The following is a 21,373-nucleotide window of genomic DNA, read 5'->3' on the forward strand; positions in this document are numbered from 1 at the left end:
TGATGAATCTGCCATGAGCCATGGCCCATGACTTACACGCAATCTCCCAAATAATGATGATCGGGACCTGCCAATTAAGCCCATTCCAGGACTAGCTAGATATTTAGTTTACTTGTTGACAAGAAATCGTGTCGACGAGATCAGCTGGACGAAATATTGGACATCTGTTTGATACCGATTAATTAAGCTAAAACAATTCAATACGATGATGGAACTGCTCCTGGATCCAACATTAGACAACTGTGGGTGGAGCTTACTTGTTATCTATCTACCCACAAATCAGCACAACTACACGATGAAGGGAAACTTCATTCTTACTATGCACTCTACGGTTTCGAAACAATGCTATGATGTCAAATTGCAATGAGATGCAGAGTGTAGTCTCATTAACTTATAGCTGGATCGAGACGCAAAAAATCCTATTCCAGGGCTCGAACCTTGAATCTCTGAATCGGCAGTCTCATGCTCAACCATCTACACCAAATTTAAACTGATGCAGATGCAACAAAGAAATGTAATGACGTTTCAATCATGGGTAACTTTGTTTAATTTTGTGCTGGCAACTCTATGCGATTTTTAGTATCAACGTGACATACTTTTGATAATTAGTCAATGAATACGAATTCCTACACTAAAATGATGTATGGACGAAATGTTCGTAACACATAGGAGCAATAGCTAATTAAATTAGTCACTTAAAACAATGTAAAATTACATGACTTTTACATGAAAAACCGTAAAAATATTATATTTTTTTGCGATTTTTTAACGAAAACTGTTGAATAACTTTGAAATAAGCAATTTAAACACCGTAGTGTCTTCGGCAAAGTTGTAGAGTATTGTTCCAACTATATTTTAACGGTGTTTTCTGTACCTTTTCGGTGCAATTTTCTGGATATTGGGGTACATTTTCGTAAAAATGCTCGAAAAAACACAAAATCGATTTGATACACCTCTAAACCTTTATCAATTTGGCTCAATTTTGGACTGAAGACTTGTTTTTGCATGTGGATTGATAATTTGATGTGACACGGGTAGGTCAAAAAAAGTGAACAGGTCTAATGTGGATGACTTTTGCTTATTTTTAGCGTAACGTTCCAAATAGGATAAAGCCTGCTGCGCTGAATAGTGATCCGTGAGCACTTCCACAACAACTTACCGTGTGGCAGACATGAAAATACTTTTAAATATGTACAGTTTATATGGTTAGTTGGTGAGCTCGTTCCATACTACTTAATTTCATGCTGTGCACCCATTACCTATTCTAATGATATGTTTCCTTCTACATATGATGGAATCGCCTAAAATTTGAATGAAACAACCACAGTTTACAGTCTACAGTTCTACTTGATACGTAATCGAAGTAGAATTTGTTAAACCGAGTTTCCGTGGTGATTATGGAGATACAGAGATATCTTTGGTAGCAACAATCATTACATCCTAGCATTCCTTGTCATTCCTAATTGACTGTAAGGATTTGACCGGTACCGATTTGAGAGTAGGTAGGGTAGGGCGGGGCAAGATGAGCACCCTAAGGATCACGTTGAGTTTATTGAAAGTTAACACAATTTTTCAACGTACCTATCAGTAGTTCTTTTCTATATCATGTTTTCTACCAACCATTAACATGGCAGGGTTCAAAATTCACAATAAGGATGATTTATTTGACTAAACAAAAAAGATGTTTTATGGTCAGTTCAAACATGCTGCGGGGCAAGATGAGCACCCCTACGGGGCAAGAAGAGCACTTCATTAAAATCAAAATATTTTTACTATAAATTGGCCATACAGTGTTCAAAATAGTAAATCTTGTTTATTGCTATGGTATCACGTTCTAAAATGATCAGTTTTTTTTCGATTAATCAAAAATGTCGGTTTTATAATGCTTTATACAAAATGACCCGAACAGCAGTGAACGATAATTAAGAAGTGGTTTATTTTTAGAAAATTAACGCAACCAAATAGTTGCGAAGAACACGGAAACCTATGCTCGGCACTATTGAGTGGATTACAATAATTTCAAAATATTTTCTATATTCCCATCAGGGGTGCTCATCTTGCCCCATTATAGTGAAACAACTAAAATTGAATAAATTTTAATGTTTGTTTCAAGAAGATATTTTCTTATGCAAGTTAAAATGCTTTGCAGTAAGCTAGGACTGTTGGCTGTTAACCAGAATTATGGTAAAAAATTGATTCTGACATTAATACCTTATTTTATTCTGATGATTTCTTATAAGAAAATGCTAAAAATCCATGCTATTGACTAATTTGACGATATTTTTCAATTCGTTCGTTATGAGGTACCTTTTATCAGGTTTACAAACAGGATGAACTTTATTCTAACGGATTATGAAGTTGTTTGGACAAAATTCATCATAAAAGTAGTAAAACAGAGGGGTGCTCATCTTGCCCCGGGTGGCCATCTTGCCCCGTCCTACATGTACAACCAGTCTAAGCTAGCCTGGTTAAACTGTTCGAGTTCATTATTCTTCCACTATTCAAAAGTTTGGAAGAAGTACTGCTGCGCGCAAAAGAGATGAATAAAAACTTTTTTTTTTCTTTCAAGCAAGATCATCGTCATCAAACGAAAAACAGATTCCCTTTCCAAATGAGATGTTTTAATTTGTTCTTTTAACGAGCGTATATTTATTGCCTCTGCCTTCTTTTCAGCTATCACTGGCATCTGGTTCAGTTCTACTTAATCTACTTATGTACAATGTACGCTACCTGATGAAAAGCGATTCGGGATTATCCTTCCACCCACCCATCGCCATTCGCCTTCTACTAGTTATACAATTAGGGCAGGACTTGTAGCGAGCGAGCATTCGTCTGCCGTTCCGCTGACATACATTTCCCGTTTGCAATTTGTTCGTTTGCACTGTATGTACCTACATGTTGAAGGCTGTGTTCGCGGACGGAAGGCATCCTTACAAAAATGCTATAACAACGCGAAAAGCTGTTGACCTCGATAAATGTCGATGTATGTCCGACCCGACCGTCACTCTGCTACCAGTTTCGCGTATTGCCGACAAACTAGGTTTCAGTTGAAGGAAGATGACACGACACACATCACATAGGAGTTGGAAGTTTGTTTGAAGCGTGCTATTCTTTGGAAGGTTGCATCATTGCGCTAGGCTATATGGTATACTACTGACTAACTTAGTTAAATATATGTAGTTAGGATTACACACATCAAAATCACATGTACGAACGGATGGCGTGCCTTCGATTGTCCGACGAGGTCCTTTCACCTCCGGTGGTGGTTGTTGTGGCGGGAATGGCCGTTGCCGGTCGACTGCTGAACGTGAACCGTACAAGGTTTTCCGTCGAAATGCTCTGCTCTTCCGGGAGGTACGAGAGGTCCAGGTCCTGGAAATGAATAAAAATATGTTTCGTTAGTAGGGTCTTGTACCATTTGGGCAGGTGTACCTATTTTCAGGGTTGTTACAACAACGCGGATTTCGCGAATCTCTTCGACGAATGAATCCTAGAGCCTTTGGATCTTGGGCAATATGTTTCAGTAATAATTTAATATGAAATTTATCAAGAAAGCTCTAATCTAACCCAGGTTAGTTACATTACATCTATGTAGTTTATTGTCGCAGCAATAAACTTCATTTTGTATAATTAGTTTTTACAACATAGGTATTTAAGGAAAACTCTCTCACCTTTATAAATGATCATCCGACATAACGTATTAACTATTGGATTTAGAGAAATGAACTAAACTTCGAGCTCTACTTCGAATATTTCTTAGAAATTCTAAAACAATATCCAAGTAATTATCAAAGGTCTTCTTCAGGGTGTATCGCCGGAATTCCTTTAAGGATCTTTTTTGATATTGATCTTTTTGAATGAACTTTTTTCTTTTTTTTTTTGTTTAATGCTTTCATCTATAAATTTCTTGAGTGCTTTGTTTTAAACGCCTGATTTTTTTTCTGTAAAATATCTAAAGAAAAAAAATCTCGAAAGAGTTTCTGACAAAATTATAATGATTTTTATTTCCAAAGTCGTGCATGCTGGCTGTAGTGTATAACAAGCGCGCACGGCATTGTAACTGAGGGGACACATTAGCTTCGTGCATGGATATGGTACGATTGATCTTTTGAATACAGGTTTTTCCAACAAAAAAAATGATTCTAGGAATTTAATTTCAAATATTTCTCAGGAATCCATGGCTGGAGTAATCCATCTATCAGAAGCCTAAAAACTATTTTAAGTTTTCAACTTTCAATATGCACCGTCTCCAAATAACGTAACGCTTCAGGACTTAGGGGTTAATTAAATTACGTAACGCTTCAGGCGAATAGGGAATACAGCCTAGCGTTACGACCCACAGAAAAAAGTTGGAGTTATCATAAAAAAACACATTATAGAGGCCGCCAGATCATAATGAATCAACCACCGAGTAAACCAGCAGAGGCTTTCCAATTGAGTCAGATGAAAACATGAGATGGCCCTCGATGTCAAGCTTGCATTTTTGGTACGAATCCAATAAATGAATCACCGGATAATTTGGGAACTAAGCAAAATACGTCCATTTCGAAAAACGGACCGTTTGATTCCAGAGTTGCACTCTGTCACTGTCAATGGTAAGCAAATCGCTGATTATGATAGGCCGACTGCGATCCAAGTCAGCGTGCGCTCTATTGAGTCACCGTCACTTTCCTTGTTCCATCAGAACTGGACTGACTGTGATGGTGTAGGGATATCACTGATAGACCATCTTTAAAATTCGTTTAAAAATCCAAATGAAGATTTACCAAGATGATATTTTTATATGTGGTACAAAATAACAAGTTTTGCTTGTTGATCACAAAAAAGTTTGAGTTTTGGCGAAAACCACTAAAATATCACATCAGTTGCAAGGATTGTGATCTAGAGTGCGGGTCAGTATCAAGTCGTTGCTTGTCGTTATCGTTTTGATATTGATTGGTCTGGAGTGATAGTGACGATGGTGCAATATCAGTAGTCACCTGACAAGACTGATATTGCGCAACTCTGTTTGATTCTAGATTCAACAAAACATACCGCTGCAGACGACCAACTTTTTGAGTTTCAACCAATAAATTGCGTAGCGATTCTGCCTCGGGTATACGAACAGACGTGACGACTATAGTATACGATCTTCTAAATGTTTCCAAAGCTTTTCTGGACGACAGTTTACAATAGAGCACGTTCAGTAAAGTACTAGATTTTTAGCTGATATTTTGATGGCTAGAAGGTTAATTCTCCGTTTCTGCAACGAAATTATGCAAAAAGCGTGGGTATTAAAATTCCTTGCCTTATTTAATGCCGTTAGAACAAACCTTTGGAAACCTTGTTGCAAGAAATAGAGAAATTCTTTATTACACAAACGAACCCAACCTCAAAATGACTGACAGTTCTCACGTCATTTTGACAGATGTAACATGAGCAAGAAAAGGACGGCAACAAGATCGATAAAGTAGAATATATGATCCGTCTTTTTCGTGCATGTATGTGGTCTGTCAAAATGACCTGAGAATAGTCAAACATTTTCATGGCTAGCTTTGTTGGTGTAATGAAGAATGGAGAAAACAATAACACAGGTACCCAAAGTCTGCTCAAACAGCATTCATTTAGGCAAAACATCATAATAGCCAAGCTTTTTGCGTCATTTCATTGCAGAAATTGAGCATTTACTTACTCACCATACAAAAATTCATCTCATTACTACAATCTAGTACTTCACTGATTGTGTCCTATTGGTGAAAATCGTCCTGTTTCAGGCGCAAAATAAACCAAACATTTTTCTACACATCGTTTTTAAAGTTTGGATCACTAGCTTTGTTTACAATTCAGAGAATAGGCATAAAATGTGAAATCATCTTGAGTAAAGTGGTAAAGTGCTCTCTTAGTTCTGGAAAATATGTATGCAATTCCTAATTAGGCCTTAATTCATTTTTATTTTCCATACTATCGCTATAGTTTGCAAATTTTGGGTGGAAACTGTATTAATATTCTGCAATAGAACCTTTATCATTGGGAAATCTGAAAAATACTGCTCAAGATCAAAATTAGCTCTTCGCATTTCCATATGCAACATCCAGAAATAGAAAGATCTGAAAATTACTGCTCAAGATCAAAATCAGTTCTTTCACACATTCATCTATAACATCATAATTAGTTCTTTCGCACAGTCATCTACAACATGGCGGGACCAAACCAACACAACTACCATGACTCGCAAACACCTTGGAAAACGTAGAACTTGATACTCTTGTTACCTCCTATTTTCAGATATGGGTCGTAATGCAGTGGTAATGTTACTGCTCATAAATCACAAGGTCATAAGTTCGATTCTGGTCGCGGCCATTTTTCTTTTTTTTTTACTCTAATCCATCTGTCAGATCATTTAATGATTTTGGTGTGATGTGCTACAGCCCACATCTCCCCAGATATTAGTCTGATCTTATAATATACCGCATTTAGTTCACTACTGGACTGCGAACTGCGACTTTATAAGTGCGAAAACGTAAATAAAAGTGCGCGATTGCATCAAATCAGGTTGATGTCTTCGGCGCACTATTTCTTCAATCTATGGAGAACAAGTGCTCTGAAGACACCGAGTTGATTTGATGCAATCGCGCACTTTTATTAGCGTTTTCGCACTCATGAAAACTAGTGCGATAGTCCAGTGGTGAACTAAATGCGCTATATCAAAATGAGATATTATTATGCTCTTCCCCATACTAATTTTTGATCTTATATTTGATCTTTTATAAGAGATATCAAACAAACCAATATTCAATTATGATCTTGAGTACTTTACTGAGGAATATCAAATGATGATATTGTTTTGATTTTTACTTCTACTCGGGTATAGTGCAAATCGCATAGCATAGCATCAATACTTGTACAGATCATGGATGGATTTGCGAAGATTAGTAGACATTGGCCCAGCGAGAAGTGTCTCCGGCACATCAGGATTGACGGTAATAAGCTCCTGATTACGGAACCCGAGTAAAGGAAAAGAGCTCAAAAATAGCATATTTTGATATGGAGATCAATAAGTGATATGGGTTTGATTGACATGAGATAAAAGATCTAAAAATAAAATCAAAAATTTACTCCTGGAATATCATCATCATATCATATTTAGATTTTGTAAGATCTAACCAGCAGCGAGCTATTCGCTTGATCTTGAAATATCAAGTTTTGATATTGTTCAGATGTTCCAGGAACATTTATCAGATATTATTTTCAGATCTTTTATCTCTTATCAATCAAATCAATATCACGTTTTGATCGTCAGTATTTCACCTCTACCCGGGAATACAGGTCTTGCTTTGTAATAGGTAACTGATACGGTACACTACGCACAAATAAGCTGGTAGCAACGGCATTAGTAAGGTCAGGCGACACTGACTTGAAACGGCGGATGTCTTCCGTCCCATAAAACCATGGCGTGGCTTCAAAGTACGTTCCTTAACAGCTGTCGAACAGCTCAAAGAGCTGATCGGCTTCACGGAAGTAGGACCTGCTGGAGCTCCGCATATCACTAGCTCTGGCCATGTAGGAGTACGATCTCCTGGTCGAAGAATGAAGTACGGCTGGCGCGAGCAGGGAAGATCGATCCACCCAAAGGGACAGCTTCTTATTTGCTGACAACGCGGCGATGGCATATGTGACTATGCAACTCGCCGAAGCCGTAGCGGAGAGGTCAAACCGCCCTATGGCTCCAGCTGTATGGCCAAAACCTGCTGAGGAGACGCGGCCCACCGGGGACAAGATGGGTCCGGTAGAGGCGGGCGGAAAGCCAAAAAGAAAGAAAGGGCCGGCCAGCGCGAGCAACTAGGCTCCCCTGTCGGTAGCGAAACGCGCAAGGGGAAGGAAAAGCAAGCCCCAGGAGACCAACCCTAAGAGAAACGGGGGCCAACCGAACCAGGGGAAGGAGAACCAGCCCGCAAGTGCGAACAGAGCGATGCGCTGTGCTGGTCTTTAAAACTGAGGCGGATACATTACATACGTCGAGATACTAAGGACAATGCGAGTCGAAAATCGTCTCTCACCGCTGGGCACAGATGTAAAAAGCATCCGGCGCACCAGGACTGGAGAGATGATGCTAGGGCTGAAGAAAGAGGAGGCCAAGCAAGGCACCTAGGGGCCGTTCATAAACCACGTAGACTTTTTGGGGGGAGGGGGGTCTGGCCAAAGTCTACGCTCCATACAAATTTCAAAATTAATGTACAGGGGATGGCCAAAATGTTTGGGATAGGCAACTTTTTTTCTCTCACAAAAAAATTCAACATGCTGTAACTTTTCATAGAGTGCATCAAAAAATCTCAAATTTTGACTGTTTGTCAACCTATTATATGTGCATCATTGGCACAAATTTGGGCTCGATAGAATAATTTTTCGCGAAGTTAGAACCGTTCGAGTAAAACACTATTTTTCAGACAACTAATTTTTGAACTGTCATATCTCGGAAACCAGTGGATCGAATTGAATAAATTTTTTAACGTTTATCAACAATATATTGATTCTTAATACGACATAATAAAATGTAATATTTTCTCACGGCGAATTAAGTTATAACGGGTTGAAATATTTACCCATATAGAGGAAAATAAGTCAAATTTATAATACTACTCAAAAATTATTAAATGTGTTCTTCCTTCAATCTAAATAGGCTCTAATATATCTGATTAGAGATAATTTGAAAACAGAAGTGGAAAATCTTTGGATATCAACACTAAAATTTATTGACATTGATGTAAAAAAATTACATTTTTTCGAGAAAAATCCAAAAAGTGTCAATCCATGATAACTTTTTTCAACGTTTAAAAAGTACCTATGTTTTAATAGTTTGTAAAGCATTTGTATATTGTTAGTGTACGTCCAAAATTTCATTCAATTCGGTTCACTGGTTTCCGAGATATGACAGCTCAAAAATGAGTTGTCTAAAAAATAGTGTTTTACCTGAACGGTTCTAACTTTGCGAAAGATTAATCAATCGAGCCAAAATTTGTACCAATGATGCACATATAACAGGTTGACAATCAGTCAAAATTTGAGATTTTTTGATGCACGCTATGAAAAGTTATAGCATGTTGAACTTTTTTGTGAGAGAAAAAAAGTTGCCTATCCCAAACATTTTGGCCATCCCCTGTAGATGATTGGCCGTTTGATTCGGAAGTGAACATTTTAAAATTTTATATGTCCTACATCTCAAGATCCTGATTACTTTGGAAGATTGTGTATTTAACAAAGTAGTTTGGTAGGTCAAAGTCTAAATGGCGAAGAGCCGCTTGGATTGGACTTCATCTAGGGGGAGCTAGTTTCATTTCGAACCTAGGTTGGAAATGGATTGGCGAAAAGTGTGCAAACAAACAAACGTCAAACAAATTTCAGCGCAAGTGAACCCATGTCGGGTTGGGGTTGGAACTGTTATCTTCTGAGACTATTCCTCTAGGGTTACTCCTTCCAAGATAAGCCCAGAATTTTTTTGGCTCCGTTTCTATATTTTTCCTATAAAGTATGGGAACTTATCAATCTTTTAACATATTGATGACATTTGTTGGTCTTCTCGTTATTTTTGTATGAATAGTTTTCCTTAGGTAGTGCTATAATTGGTACAGCCACCCTACTCATCTCAGAACATAATCTTATAGAAACGTCACTTGACGTGTACCTGGAAAGATCCTAGGAAGAATTTTTGAATGTATTCTTGTAAAAGCCTTGAAACTAATACTGGAGGAACCATCGAGATGCACCTCTGCGAATTTCTGAATGGAATCCCCGGAGAAATTCTTGAAGAATTTGTTGAACGTATTTCCAGAGAACTCTCAAATGATGGAATTATTCGAAAGCTCCTGGAATTCACCTGAAAAACATCCTGGACGAATAGCTGGAATGTAAGGTATGTGTACCATTCCTTGGCCTAATTTGCAAGCTGACTTGACAATTTTGACCATAACCCATGAATTAATAGCACTAGAAATAATATGTTGACCCTATTACACACTCTAGGCAATGCATGTTTCACCAATTGAAAGTAAACTTACATAAATATTCAAGAATTCACTTAATTGAGCTGAAAAGATTCGATGCGATGGTATGCAACGTTGGTCTATGGTACAAAAATTGGCCTATTAGTGGATACAACGTTGGCCTATTGCTTTCCATGCACTAGAACCATTTATTATATCATTTTTTTTAAATATTTCTGCTGAAGTATTATCTCTGTTTATCTATTAATATCTGTTAATCTTACTTTCAAATTACATTTTCGGAGCCAAATTTTCAAAAAACTATAAATAAATCACTTTAACTAAAGTTCTTTCTTAATCTAGTAACGAAAACAACGCAACCCTATTATTGTGTTATATGTTTACAGTCAGCGTACACAAAATCTTTCTTCCTGTTCGTTCTTTCTGGTTCTTACGCAAGAAATGTTGTTGACGTCTTTTTATCGTTGTTTTTGACGTCATTTTACTGATGGGCCAAGATTTGGGTACATAGTGAAAAAAATGTCCTCAATATTCGGCCCACATTCAATTTGTAAAATAGTTATTATTCGTTGAAAACAAATACACAAGTTCAAAATAGCGTCTTTGACCGTCGCATCAAATGTTCAGTTATTGAAAAGTCAATTCGAAATGTTCCAGAATCATGCCATTTATGATCATGTGTATAGACTACCCACTAAGCCGAAGAATCATGGCGTCTACTAAAGTTAAACAAAGTGACATTTTCATTCAATTTTAATGCTCCAAAGTTCTAAAATTGAAACGAAATGTTACAGTTGTTTTGCGCATAGCTTTTCCGATATTTAGTTATGCGTGTTTGTTTGAGTTTTTGGTTTACATTGAGATAGGCCGAACGAGGGGGCTATGCCAACGAAGCATCCCGATACCTATTTAAAAATAAATGTTTGGAAGAATTCAAGAAGGAATTCCTAGAGGAACTCGTGATGCATTTTCTAGAGAAATTCCGGGATAATTCCGAAAGAGACTTCTCTGGGTGAATTCCTGAAGGATTTTCTGAAGAAATGCCTGAAAGTGCTTCTAGCAAGTACATATATGTTTAAAGTAAGTCACAGTGACTGTGAAAAAACCACATAATAGATCCCTGAAAGAATTGCAGGACGAATTTCTAAAGAAACTCCTTTAGAGTAGGAACATTATAGAAGGAATTCTTGGATAATTAATAAACATATAAATCTGTGAATGAACTCCTCAAAGATTTCTCGGAGATGATTGTGGAAGAATTCGTGGATGACTTACTTCTTGGAGAATTTACTGGCTCCTGTATTCCTCTAAAATTATCATAAAGTACTCCAATACAAATCGCTGGAGGAATTCCATTGGAAATCCTGCAAGTAATTTTAAAAATCTGCAGGTAATCTTGGAAAAAATCTTGGACGAACCCCCGGAAAAGACGATGGATGGATTTCAGAAATTTGTGATCGAACCCCTGAATATTTTTTTGAAAAGTTCCCAAGAGGAATTTCTGAAGGAACCACTACAAGGATTCCTGGAGCAATCCCAGAAAGAACTCCCGAAGCAATTCCTGGAGGAATTCCTGGAGAAATCCCTAAAGGAAGTCCTGCAGGTATGCCTGAAGTAAACTCTGTCAAATCCCTGGAGGAATTTCTGAAAGTATACCAGGAAGAATCCCTGGATGAGTTCTTGGAGGAATCCTTAGAGCAACTATGAAAGGAATCACTGGAGAAATTTGTGAAGAAATCTCTTGAGGAATTCCTGCAGAAATTGCTAGACAAATTTCTGGAGAAATCCCTAGAGGAATTTTTGGCAAAATTTCCAGAAGCAATACATAGAGGAATTTCTGAAGGAACAACAGTAAGATTTCCTGGAGGCATCCCTAAAGAAATCCCTAGACGAATGCCTGGAACAGTCCGTGGATGAATTCCTAGCTGAATTCCTGGTGTAATCTCTAGAGGAATTTCGGGAGGGATCTCTGGAAGAATTCCCCGAGCAATCTCTAGATTAATTCCTAGATGAATCTGTGGAGGAATTCCTGGAAATACCTGGAGAAAAGGATATATTCCTGAAAGACTTCCTGGAGAAATTCCTGGATGTATATCTGGAGCAAACCCTGGAAGAAATCCTGAAGGAATCCCTGGATGAGTTCATGGAGGATTCCTTCAAGAGGAGAATTTCCTAGAGGAATTTTGGGAGGAATCTCTGGATAATTTCAGAATAATCCTCAGGAGGTGTTCCTGGAGGAATCCTTAAAGAAATTTACTGGAGAAATTCTTGGAACAATTCCTGGAGGATTCCCTGAAGCAATTTCTAGAGGTACCTCAAGAGGTTCCAAGAAACTTCTAGGCAAATTCTTGGCGGAATCCCAGGAGAAATTCCTGGAGATATCTTTAGAGGAATTCTTGGGAAAATTCCATGGAACTATCTCTGGAAGATTTCCTGTAGGAATCCCTGAATTAATTCCAGGTAGAATCTGTAGAGGAATTCTGGGAGGAATCCTTGAATAAATTTTTGAAGAAATTCCTATAGAAATTTCTTGAAAAATTCCCATACAAATTTCTGGAGGAATTTTTGGAGGAATTCTTGGATCAAGTTCTGGAGAAATTCCTGAAGAAATACCTGGGGTAATTCCTAGAGGATTATTGATGGAATGCAATGCCGATTTGCATATTCACATATCGGGTGCCCATGCCGCTTAAAATTCAACTCAAGTCGACGAAGTTATGGGAAAAAAGCTCTTTTTTATTGCTATTGTTGATTTATTCATTGCATTTTCGACGTTTTTTCTTACTCAAAAATCAATCATTGATAGAAAATTAAGCATTTTTATTTATTTATGGAATTGTTGTTAGCTTTTACTGATTGCACCCCTGTTTATTCACTGAGTTTTTCGGAGTTATTTATGGGAAATTATTTATTTATTATGGAACGTTTATTTGTCTGCCGTTTGGTTTGTAGTTTGCATTTACCCGGGAAAAATAACTACTTAGTTCCTTTGAACCATCCTCTATATACCACGAAGTCGTAAGTCGTAATGTTTGTAAAACAACTGCATTGTTTGTAAACCATGTACAGAGCGTACCTCTATTTGAAAACATTCTAAAATCTCCTATCGCTCTGCTTTGTTCTGTACACACTGACACTATATCTCGATAGGGGAGACTGAGAAGACTTGATCCCTGGGGATATTTGCTCGGAATCAAAAACATTTTTCTTCTAGCATAATTTTTCCAAAACTACTCCTGGACAAACGACTATGTTTTGGCTACAAATGATTGCGATTGTACATTGCATTATTATTTAACGGCTGATGGTTTGTTTTCAGTCCTTCAGAAATATTTTAGGCGATTCCGAAAAATCTCAATGACTATAGAGGCTTGCATCAAAAACATAACCTCATCGAATTCTCATACGATTTGTAAACAATTTTTTTTAGGGCAAGGATGGCTTTATGCACCGACGCCGAAGGAAAGAAAGAGAAGGAGACAGTGATGACGTCAGCGTGCAAGTGCTCATGTAAAAATTAAACCAAATCATGTCAAAATTTCACAGCGCATAGTTTAAATAGAATACTTTCAAACTTATTTATCCAAATAAGGCTGTTGTTAACATATTTTAATTAATTCAGCTTAGTATACACAACAGTGACATGGGGAGACTTGATCCCTCGAGGATTACACACACATTATACATGTGAAAACTGAAATTCTATTCGGAAGCCTATATTTACTTGGAATTCTAGTCTATTCAACGATAAAATTTGTCAGATAATTATAACTTTAGTACAAACCAAGAAAAGGGGGATCAAGTCCCCCCATATTGAAAATACGGCATATCCTTAAAAATTTAAGGAAACCTTACAATTTCAAATACTCCAAATTCATCGAAAATACAAGAAAACTCGAAAAGAAAATTAATAGGAAGACTCTGGAATTATTTTCCCTTTAAATAAACCATGTGCTCAAAGGGGGATCATGTGTCACCCATTTTTAAAAAATACATCATAAGACATGCCTCCATAAATACACAGTTTTGAAAGCTTCAACAATGATTTAAAGGACATTTGTTGTGTATTAACCCGTAAACACCCGGGACGATCTACTTTTGGTAGAAATGCAATATCTTCTTTGTTTTAAAACATTTTACCCCGGAATTTTTTTTTATAGTCAAGGGGAATAGTTGTGCTAAGAAATGCATGGTACCTCCCCCCTTTGCACCCTCCCCCCTTTTGCGGGGAGCCGAAAATACGTGGCTTTTTTTGTATTTTTTATAAATTCTACATGTTTTTGCTCAAATTTCATCGTTTTGCTAATCATCAATAGTTTTCACTGATCCTAGACATGCAATGTATTACTACCCATCATAGTCTGTTGAAGTTTTGATCCCAGAGCTATTCTAAGGCCTCCAAAATACTCCGAAGCTTGTGACACAAATGTAACATTCTCAACCAAATTTTATGCACGATGATTGATCACAGAACATAGTCTACGGTACTCAAAAAGCCTCAAAGCACCCCTAGAAAATTCACGGTATATGACTTGGGTGATCTAGGTCATCCAAACTACTCTGGAATTCATTTTCTTAAGATCTGAAACATCTACCATCGTTTGTGTTCACTCTGTTCAAGAAATTTAGTCACGTTGATGTCCATTAGACCTCACTATGCTATGAGCAACTTGATATTGTGGTAGTTGGACATTCTGTGAAATACAAATGGCCTCCAATACACTTTGAAGTTTGGGTTACGATATCTACATACTATATCATGCTTTAGTTGTGAAAAATATTCGTGGAATGTAGTCTATACTGATGATGGAACCTCAGTGCACATCTATAATGCTTTTGGTACACTCATGGGATGTTCCAGGCTTTCCAAACTACATATTCTAGAGTTAGGAACTTCAAGGCCTACAGGCTCTACTCTTGTTTTTATTCACTCTAACGGCATAATTCTTTCACGATTGTGTCTGTTGCATCTTATTATATTACGAGTATCTCTATTTGTTGTTATTTGGGTGTCTGCTGGCATACAAATGGACCCAATGTATTTTGAAGTATGGGTCGCAATATTTGTAAAACTTAGGATATTTTTATTGTAGCGAATGCTCGCGGAATATAATCTACGCTACTCTTAGAACCACAGAGTACAATTCTGATAACTTAGCTACATTCACTAGATGATCTAGGTCATCCAAACTGTTCTGGAGTTAAGACCTTCAAGCTCTACAAGCTCTACTCTTGTATCACTTTACTTTATCGAAGTAATTCTTCCACGATTACCTCTGTTGTATCTCATAATATGTTGAGTATTTCTTTGTGTTCCTTGTGCATCCACTGACATACAAATGATCTTTATGGTATTTGGAAGTGTCAGAAATTACTCAAGAATTCCTGTAGGCGTTCCTCTGAAATTCCTCCAGAAGTCCCTCAGAAGTTCATCGTGATGTTCTCCGAGAACATCTACGAGTTCCTAGGGAATGCCTCAGGACTTCCAGTGAAATTCATCAGGAGTTTCCCAGCAGTTTCTCGAAAATTTCAGCAGGAGCTATGTTGGAATTCCTTCTGGAGTTCCTCAGGAATTACTTCAAGAACTTTTCTAAAAATCCTGCAGGAGTTCCTCGGGGAATCCTCCAGAAATTCCCCGAGGATTCCACGGGAGTCTCCCAAAGATGTCGCCAGGCATTCCCTAAACACTTCTCAAGGAAATTTTCTCAAGAGCTCCTCCAGAAATTAATCATGGGATTCCTCCAGGAAGTTTTCCAGGGATTCCTTCAGGAATTTTCCTAGGAATTTCTCCAGGGATTGTTCCAGCGATTTCTCTAGAAATTCTTCTCGGGATTCCTTAAAGGATTCCATCAGGTATACCTCCAGAGATTCCTTCGTGAATTCCTCCATGGACTCATCAAGGAATTCATTCAGGTATTCCTCCAGGAATTCCTATTCGCTCCTTCAGTAATTCAACCAAGTTTTCCACCAACAACTAATCCAGGGATTTCTTCAGTATTCAAGGGATTATTCCAGAAATTCTTCCAGGGATTCCTCCAGAGTTTCCTCCAGAAATTTTTCCAGGGAATAGTTCAGGAATTTCTCCAGGGAATTTTTCCGGATTTCCCAGTAAATTTCTCCAGAAATTCCTCCAGGAATTTCTTTTGGAATAACTGCTGATTTATCTATGAATTCATCAAGGGATTCCTTTAGAAATTCCTCCACGGTGTCCTCCAGAAATATTTCCAGGAGTTCCTCCACAAAATTATCCCAGTATACCTCCAGCAATTCCAACAGAGGTTCTTCCCGGAATTCCTCACAGGGATTCCTCCTCAAAGTCTTTCAAGAATTCTATCAGTCATTCCTCTAGGGATTCCTCCAGGAATTCTTCCTGGATATACTCCAGGATATATTTCCGAAATTCCTCCAGCAAATACTCCAGGAGTTCCTTTAAGAATTACTCCAGGAATTACTACAGGAAATCATCTAGGAATTGTTCCGGGAAACACCTCAGGAATTGCTTCAAAAAATATTCTAGGAATTCCTCCGGGAATAACTGCAGGAATTTCTACAAGAATTGCTGTAGGAATTACTACAGGAATTTCTCCAGAAATTCCTTCAATTCCAGTTCTTGCGGGAAAAACCTAACGTGAATTCGGAATTACTTCATGAATTCTTACAGGAAATACTTCGTGAAATACTCCAGGAATTCCTTCAGAACATAAAAATTGAAAAACATAACTTCAAAATTTCCTCGCAGTTCAAGGAAATTGTTAAGAATTCCTCTAAGAATTTCCATGGGAAATTCTTTAAAAATTCCTTCACAAATTACTGCATGAACTCTTGCAGAAAGTACTCCAGGAATTCCTTTAGGGTATTCTCCAGACATTTCCTTAAGAAATTCTTGAAGAAATTCCTGGAAGTATTCTTGTAGGAATTCCTGAAAAAAATCTTCATGGAATTCCTGGAGAAATTCCTAGAGAGATTCTTGGAGGATTTCTAGAAAGATTTCTTGGAGATATTGCTGAAGGAATTTATGGAAAGGAATTCTAGAAGGGATTGTTGAAGGAATTCTTGGTGGATGTCTTGAAGAAATTCCTGGACGAATTTTGGAGGATTTCCCGAAGGAATTCTTGGAGGACTTCCTGGAGGTATTCCTGTAGGCATTTCAGAAGGAATTTCTGAAGGTATTTATTGAAAATCCCTGGAGGGATTTCCAAAGATATTTGTAAAGGAATCCCTGGCAAAATTTTTTGACAGATTCTTGGAGGAATTTTGACATAAATATTGGAGAAAGGTGTTGGAGAAATTTTTATTAGAGTTCCTGTTGTACTTCTTAAAAGAATTCCTGGAAAAATTCCTGGACGGATTCTTGAAGGAATATCTGGAAAAATTCCTTGAGGAATTTTTGGAGAATGTTTTGGAGGAATTCTTGAAATATTTCCTTGAGTAAAATTGAAGGAATTCTTGGAAGAAGTCTCGGAGAAGTTCTTGGAGAAATCCTTGCAGTTATTCTCGGTGGTATCCCTGGAGTTGTCCCGGGAGTATTTTCTTGAGGAATTTCTGGAGGTTTCCTGAAGAATCTAGCAGGAATTCATAAAGGAATTTCTGGAAGATTTTTAAAATGAATTTTTGAAGAAAATTCTTGAAAAATCCCTGGAAGAATTTCAGGAAAAAATCCTGAAGGGATTATTGGCAGAAATCTTAGAGGGTTCTCTGGTGAAATTCTTATGGAAGGTTCAGTAGGAGTTTTCGAAATTCTTGGAGGAATTCTTGGAAGAATTCTAGGGGACTTCCGTGGAATCCTCGGGGAATTTTCGGAGGAATTCCTGAGGAACTTTCGGAGGAATTCCAGAATACCTCCTGATGAAATTTTCGAGAAACTGCTGGGAATCTCCAGAAGAATTTCACGGGAAGTCCTGAGACATTCCCTAGGAACTCGTAGAAGTATTCTTGGTGAACATCACGATGTACTTCTGAGGAATTTCCGAGGTACGTCTAGAGGAGTTCTTGGGTAATTTCCGACACTTCCAAATACCATAAAGATCGTTTGTATGTCAGTGGATGCACAAGGAACACAAAGAAATACTCAACATATTATGAGATACAACAGAGGTAATCGTGGAAGAACTACATCGATAAAGTAAAGAGCTACAAGAGTAGAGCTTGTATAGCTTGAAGGTCTTAACTCCAGAACAGTTTGGATGACCTAGATCATCTAGTGAATGTAGCTAAGTTATCAGAATTGTACTCTGTGGTTCTAAGAGTAGCGTAGATTATATTCCGCGAGCATTCGCTACAATAAAAATATCCTAAGTTTTACAAATATTGCGACCCATACTTCAAAATACATTGGGTCCATTTGTATGCCAGCAGACACCCAAATAACAACAAATAGAGATACTCGTAATATAGTAAGATGCAACAGACACAATCGTGAAAGAATTATGCCGTTAGAGTGAATAAAAACAAGAGTAGAGCCTGTAGGCCTTGAAGTTCCTAACTCTAGAATAGTTTGGAAAGCCTGGAATATTCCATGAGTGTACCAAAAGCATTATAGATGTGCACTGAGGTTCCATCATCAGTATAGACTACATTCCACGAATATTTTTCACAACTAAAGCATGATATAGTATGTAGATATCGTAACCCAAACTTCAAAGTGTATTGGAGGCCATTTGTATTTCACAGAATGTCCAACTACCACAATATCAAGTTGCTCATAGCATAGTGAGGTCTAATGGACATCAACGTGACTAAATTTCTTGAACAGAGTGAACACAAACGATGGTAGATGTTTCAGATCTTAAGAAAATGAATTCCAGAGTAGTTTGGATGACCTAGATCACCCAAGTCATATACCGTGAATTTTCTAGGGGTGCTTTGAGGCTTTTTGAGTACCGTAGACTATGTTCTGTGATCAATCATCGTGCATAAAATTTGGTTGAGAATGTTACATTTGTGTCACAAACTTCGGAGTATTTTGGAGGCCTTAGAATAGCTCTGGGATCAAAACTTCAACAGACTATGATGGGTAGTAATACATTGCATGTCTAGGATCAGTGAAAACTATTGATGATTAGCAAAACGATAAAATTTGAGCAAAAACATGTAGAATTTATAAAAAATACAAAAAAGCCACGTATTTTCGGCTCCCCGCAAAAGGGGGGAGGGTGCAAAGGGGGGAGGTACCATGCATTTCTTAGCACAACTATTCCCCTTGACTATAAAAAAATTCCGGGGTAAAATGTTTAAAAACAAAGAAGATATTGCATTTCTACCAAAAGTAGATCGTCCCGGGTGTTTACGGGTTAACTTGCAATAGATGTTTACCTGCCATTTTGTACGGAAATCGGATCTACTTTTATGTTTTTTTCTTAAAGTTTCAGGTAAATTAAGAAAAAGGGATCAAGTCTCCCCAGTCTCCCCTATAGTCACTGGGTATTTTCGGTCGTTTTGTTTTTTTCGTCATGAGGGGATTCTTTCGGCCAAATGGTCGGAAACTTAAGTTCAACAAGTCTTAGAAAACACTGTGTGACGAGGGGAACAAAGCTGTCAAAAATAGCATAAGTTCCCCAATGCAGATTATATCGTGTTTATATTTCACAACTGCTGCAGCTTAATCCTTATCTTCCCCGCACCCAAAATTCGCGCAAACGAGCTTTCGATTTCTCACGAAACAACGCGCATTCCTCGACGTCATGCACTGACGACAACGACGAGTCTAGCATACTATGAGATGACTCATTCCATCGTTGAGTGATTGCGATTGGATTGGACTGGACACTTACCGCGATTCGACTGCATGCTACCTTGCTGCTGCCCCTCTGCGATTCCGGTCCAAACTGTTTCACATGGCTAGGCCGTAGCATAACATCACCGTCCTCATCGTCATCCTCGTCTTCTTCCGTGATTTCCTCCAGTTGGACGTCGCTGCCGATGCTGGTGGCGTCATCCTGGAAGTACTGGGTCAGGTTGTCTACGGCCGGGGCCGCGTAGAGCCTTCGAGGCGCTGGTTGTGGTGCGATAGATGAGACTTCTGCGCTGACTTTTTCCAGCGTGGCGCGGGTCGTCGGTTTGGCAGATAGTTCTATCGGTTCGTAGATGCTTTCGTCATCCACGTACCAGGTTGTTTTACTGCTTGTGATCGATGAAGGTGGTGCCGTTGGTGCTGAGGAATCTTTCTTGTCCGATCCCCCAAAAATCCATCTCTTCTTCGTGCTGGCGTCACGCTTCTTCTCCACCTGGCTGTATCCATCGATCTTCGTGTACGTCTGTCGCCGTAGTTGATCAGATTGCTCTAATTGACCTTGTTCAACCGATTTCACACTTCCCTCATCGGTCTGCGATTTTGCGCGTTTGTCATCGTCCACCACCATCGAGTTGTACTTATCGGCGATGTGATTGGTGTACGTTCCACAGTGGCACCCGGTGCACTCCGGACAGATCCGTCCCAACCGGTCCTTGAGCCGACGATTCTCCACGCGCAGTTCCCTCATCTTCTCACTTAACTCCCGCAGTTGCCAGCACAGTTCGTCCACGATCTGGCCCTGCTGGTTGATGATCGTGCTCTGGTGATTGATCTTGGCCGTTTGGCCATCCAGCTTGGCGTTCAGCTTGTCCTTGAGCTCCACCACGTAGAACAGTAGCTCCTCGAACTCCATCTCACGGTGAGACATTCCGATGGCGAGGATCGCGAATCGACCAACCGAAACCACGTCTTATTCCTACCAAAAATCGCGCGACTAAAACAAGGAAATATGTGCGACCGACCGAGTGAGACTGCTAATTCCTCCGATGACTTAATTGCGACTGAGTCGACGTCGTTTTCGTCGTCGTCGTCGTGAGGCCAGTCAAGTCACAAGTCGCGCGGTTTGGTCGCAGCTGCGCTGCTGGAGAGAATCCAACCAAACCGACCGCGGCTGGGGGAACGAGGGGGCAGAGCTATGTTTGCCGTTCAATTCCTCCAATGTACGGTGTGGTACGTATAGATGTGTGCTTCATACATTTTATCTCGCTGCCATCGTCGTCGTTGCGGTTCATGTAGCTTTTCACACCGCTCACTCAGCAGGGGACAGATAGCGTGGATAGATAGACGACACACGACAGAAGCTGCCTCGTAGAAAATCGAGCGTCGTGACGGTCAGAGGTTGTCAAACTGCGGTCCACCTGAATACTAGCTATTGCGATGAACTTTGTGCTGCGTTTCTTTAGCATTCACAATAGCATTGCATTACGAAAAAAATAGATTTATCCACCTAGTGGTGATAGTGCCTTTCTCGTTGATTACACTTCTCGACAAAATTTTACAAAAATTGGTGTTATGGGATGAGAAAAAAAATAACAGGGGCTTGGGACCCTAGAAGTGTCATAGTGAAAGAATTTTTGAAAAATATTGGACCGGACCTTCACAGTTT

At 38.8% G+C, this 21,373-nt stretch overlaps 2 protein-coding genes across 2 annotated transcripts in view; one reads left to right on the top strand and one right to left on the bottom strand.

The window, feature by feature from the left end:
• LOC109428419 (protein retinal degeneration B) overlaps positions 1-21,373 on the top strand; it is a 164,152-nt gene that overhangs the window by 14,748 nt on the left and 128,031 nt on the right. The gene's annotated exons all lie outside the window — the stretch shown is intronic.
• LOC109428418 (uncharacterized) lies at positions 2,605-20,877 on the bottom strand. Its single transcript, XM_019704164.3, has 2 exons — positions 19,748-20,877; positions 2,605-3,372 (listed from the first exon to the last, which is right to left on the bottom strand). The coding sequence occupies exons 1-2, from the start codon at positions 20,633-20,635 to the stop codon at positions 3,202-3,204; spliced, it is 1,059 nt and encodes a 352-aa protein (XP_019559709.3). The 5' UTR covers positions 20,636-20,877; the 3' UTR covers positions 2,605-3,201.

Source organism: Aedes albopictus, chromosome 1 (genome assembly GCF_035046485.1).
Source record: "Aedes albopictus strain Foshan chromosome 1, AalbF5, whole genome shotgun sequence".
NCBI classification, from domain to species: Eukaryota; Metazoa; Arthropoda; class Insecta; order Diptera; family Culicidae; genus Aedes; species Aedes albopictus.